General features: G+C 37.7%; 1 protein-coding gene across 1 annotated transcript in view; it reads left to right on the forward strand.

Annotated features, from left to right (window-relative positions):
• EP400 (E1A binding protein p400) overlaps positions 1–1,911 on the forward strand; it is a 46,827-nt gene that overhangs the window by 13,762 nt on the left and 31,154 nt on the right. The window contains exons 10-11 of the mRNA XM_009709707.1: positions 256–313; positions 998–1,087. Of these exons, the coding sequence (XP_009708009.1) occupies positions 256–313; positions 998–1,087 (148 nt within the window). The remainder of the gene's footprint in view (positions 1–255; positions 314–997; positions 1,088–1,911) is intronic.

A 1,911-nucleotide genomic window follows, 5' to 3' on the forward strand; every position in this document is an offset into this window, starting at 1 on the left:
CTATGGCTCTGTGCCACAGTTGGACCTGAGTAGTTTGAATCACAAACACTTGAAGTGGCTGATTGCATGCTACCTTCAGTACAGAAGCAGAGTATCCCTTTTTGCTTGACGAGGAGAGTGCTAATAGATGTTAAGTGTCTATTAGCAAATGCTGTTGTGATTGCAAGGCACTTTTTGCATTCTTAAAAAACAAACCAAAAAACCTCCCTAACTTTGTTTTCTATGATTTTAAATATTTTTATTATTTAATGCTAGGGTGGTTCATCATCTGGAAGGAAAAGAAAGGCAAGCACATCTTTGACTGATGAGGAAAGTAAGTCACTTTTCAAAATTGTGCGTCTGTAGTGTAGTACATAAGTTATATATTAAAACTCTGAAACCACAGATTTTCAGTCTGTTACTGCATGGATGGAATGCTTTTCACAAACCAAATAGCAACCTTCATCCATTTCTTAGAGAGATTAGATAGTCAGTTAGATAGTAAATTTTCCTTAAAAGAGCAGGAGTGAAAATAAGAAAATAAAATTTTCCCTGGAAACACACTGCCATCATTGTTGGTGGATTTTAATTCTTTCTATCCTCCTTCCTTTGTTTCTCAAACCTTACTAGTGGTCTTAAACTCCTTTTAAGGATTTCAGACTGAATAACCCATCTACTTTAGTTCCTTTCTTGTGATGACATGTGTCACATTTCTGTCAAAGAAAATCCCCAGTTTAAAGCTACAGAATAACCTGTCTCTAGTGACCATTGTCAACCAGCACTTAACAGTTCAAGACTGCCTTCTGTTCTGAGGCAGAAGTGCTGCTCTGCTTTTCTCTCATTGTAAGTTCTGCATATAGTTGCTTTCAGATTTTCTTGTTTTCCATATGTGTCTCATTCTTTTTGAATCCTATCTTAATAATATTCTATGCTAGTACACTTCAGGGGTATGTAATTACAAACTTCCTGAATTATTGTGTAATTTGAATGCCAAGATTAGCATTTGGTTTTATTTTAGTTGAAGATGAGGAAGAAACAATTGAAGAACAAGAAGCTAAAGAAGGAAACATAAACCATCAAACAGAATTGTCTAATCTAGCCAAAGAAGGTAGGCGTGTAGCTTGATTCTTCTCTGTACTGGGCTCTGAAACAACAGATGAAAACATGGAGCAGTTACTGTATTTGTAAATAAGGTTATAGATGAGAAATTGAATGCATTCAGATGTTCAGTCATCTATAATCTGTATTTTTGTTTCCTGTTTGGAAAACTGTAGCGATTAGTTTATGGGTTGATGGTGGACATATGTACTTTATAAAATGGTCTGTATAGTTAACTAGTTACCACACAAGGTGGCTTGAGAAAAAGTATTTCTCTGCTGAAACACTGCATTTCTTTAAAACCTCGCACCAAAAGACTCTCAACCTAAGTTCTAGGAGTGCATGATAAATACTTTAAAACAGAATTGTATCAGATTGGACATGAACATTTTATCATCAGCTGTCTTGTGTATCACAGAAGGGTTCTGTGACCCACCTGATAGGTCTGAAAGGGCCCTGAAATGCTGATCCTGGGAGGGGGTATAAATACTTGAAGATAAGGGGTTTTTAGGGACAATGCTCTGGCTAGCAGCAGTCTTTCATGAGCAACATAACAATAACTGCTGTGCTGAACTTGATGTATGCAAAGTATCCCATAGGGATCATGTCGCTTATCACAGTAAAAACCTTGCTGAATTTTAGAGGCGAGCTTCCCATTAAGCTGAGCCCGCCTGGCAATTAATATGCAGTTTCCAAATCCATTTGTTTGGTCTGTTTGGCAGCTTAGTGGCTGCAGCCAGCTGGCCTGTTGGAGGGATTATAACTCTTGGCCAGTCAGCCAAGTTCCTAATGAGGATGTTTCTTGATTGATTGGCCACTGCCAGCATGCACATT

The sequence above is a fragment of the Cariama cristata genome, unplaced genomic scaffold, assembly GCF_000690535.1.
Source record: "Cariama cristata isolate BGI_N322 unplaced genomic scaffold, ASM69053v1 scaffold43571, whole genome shotgun sequence".
NCBI lineage: Eukaryota > Metazoa > Chordata > Aves > Cariamiformes > Cariamidae > Cariama > Cariama cristata.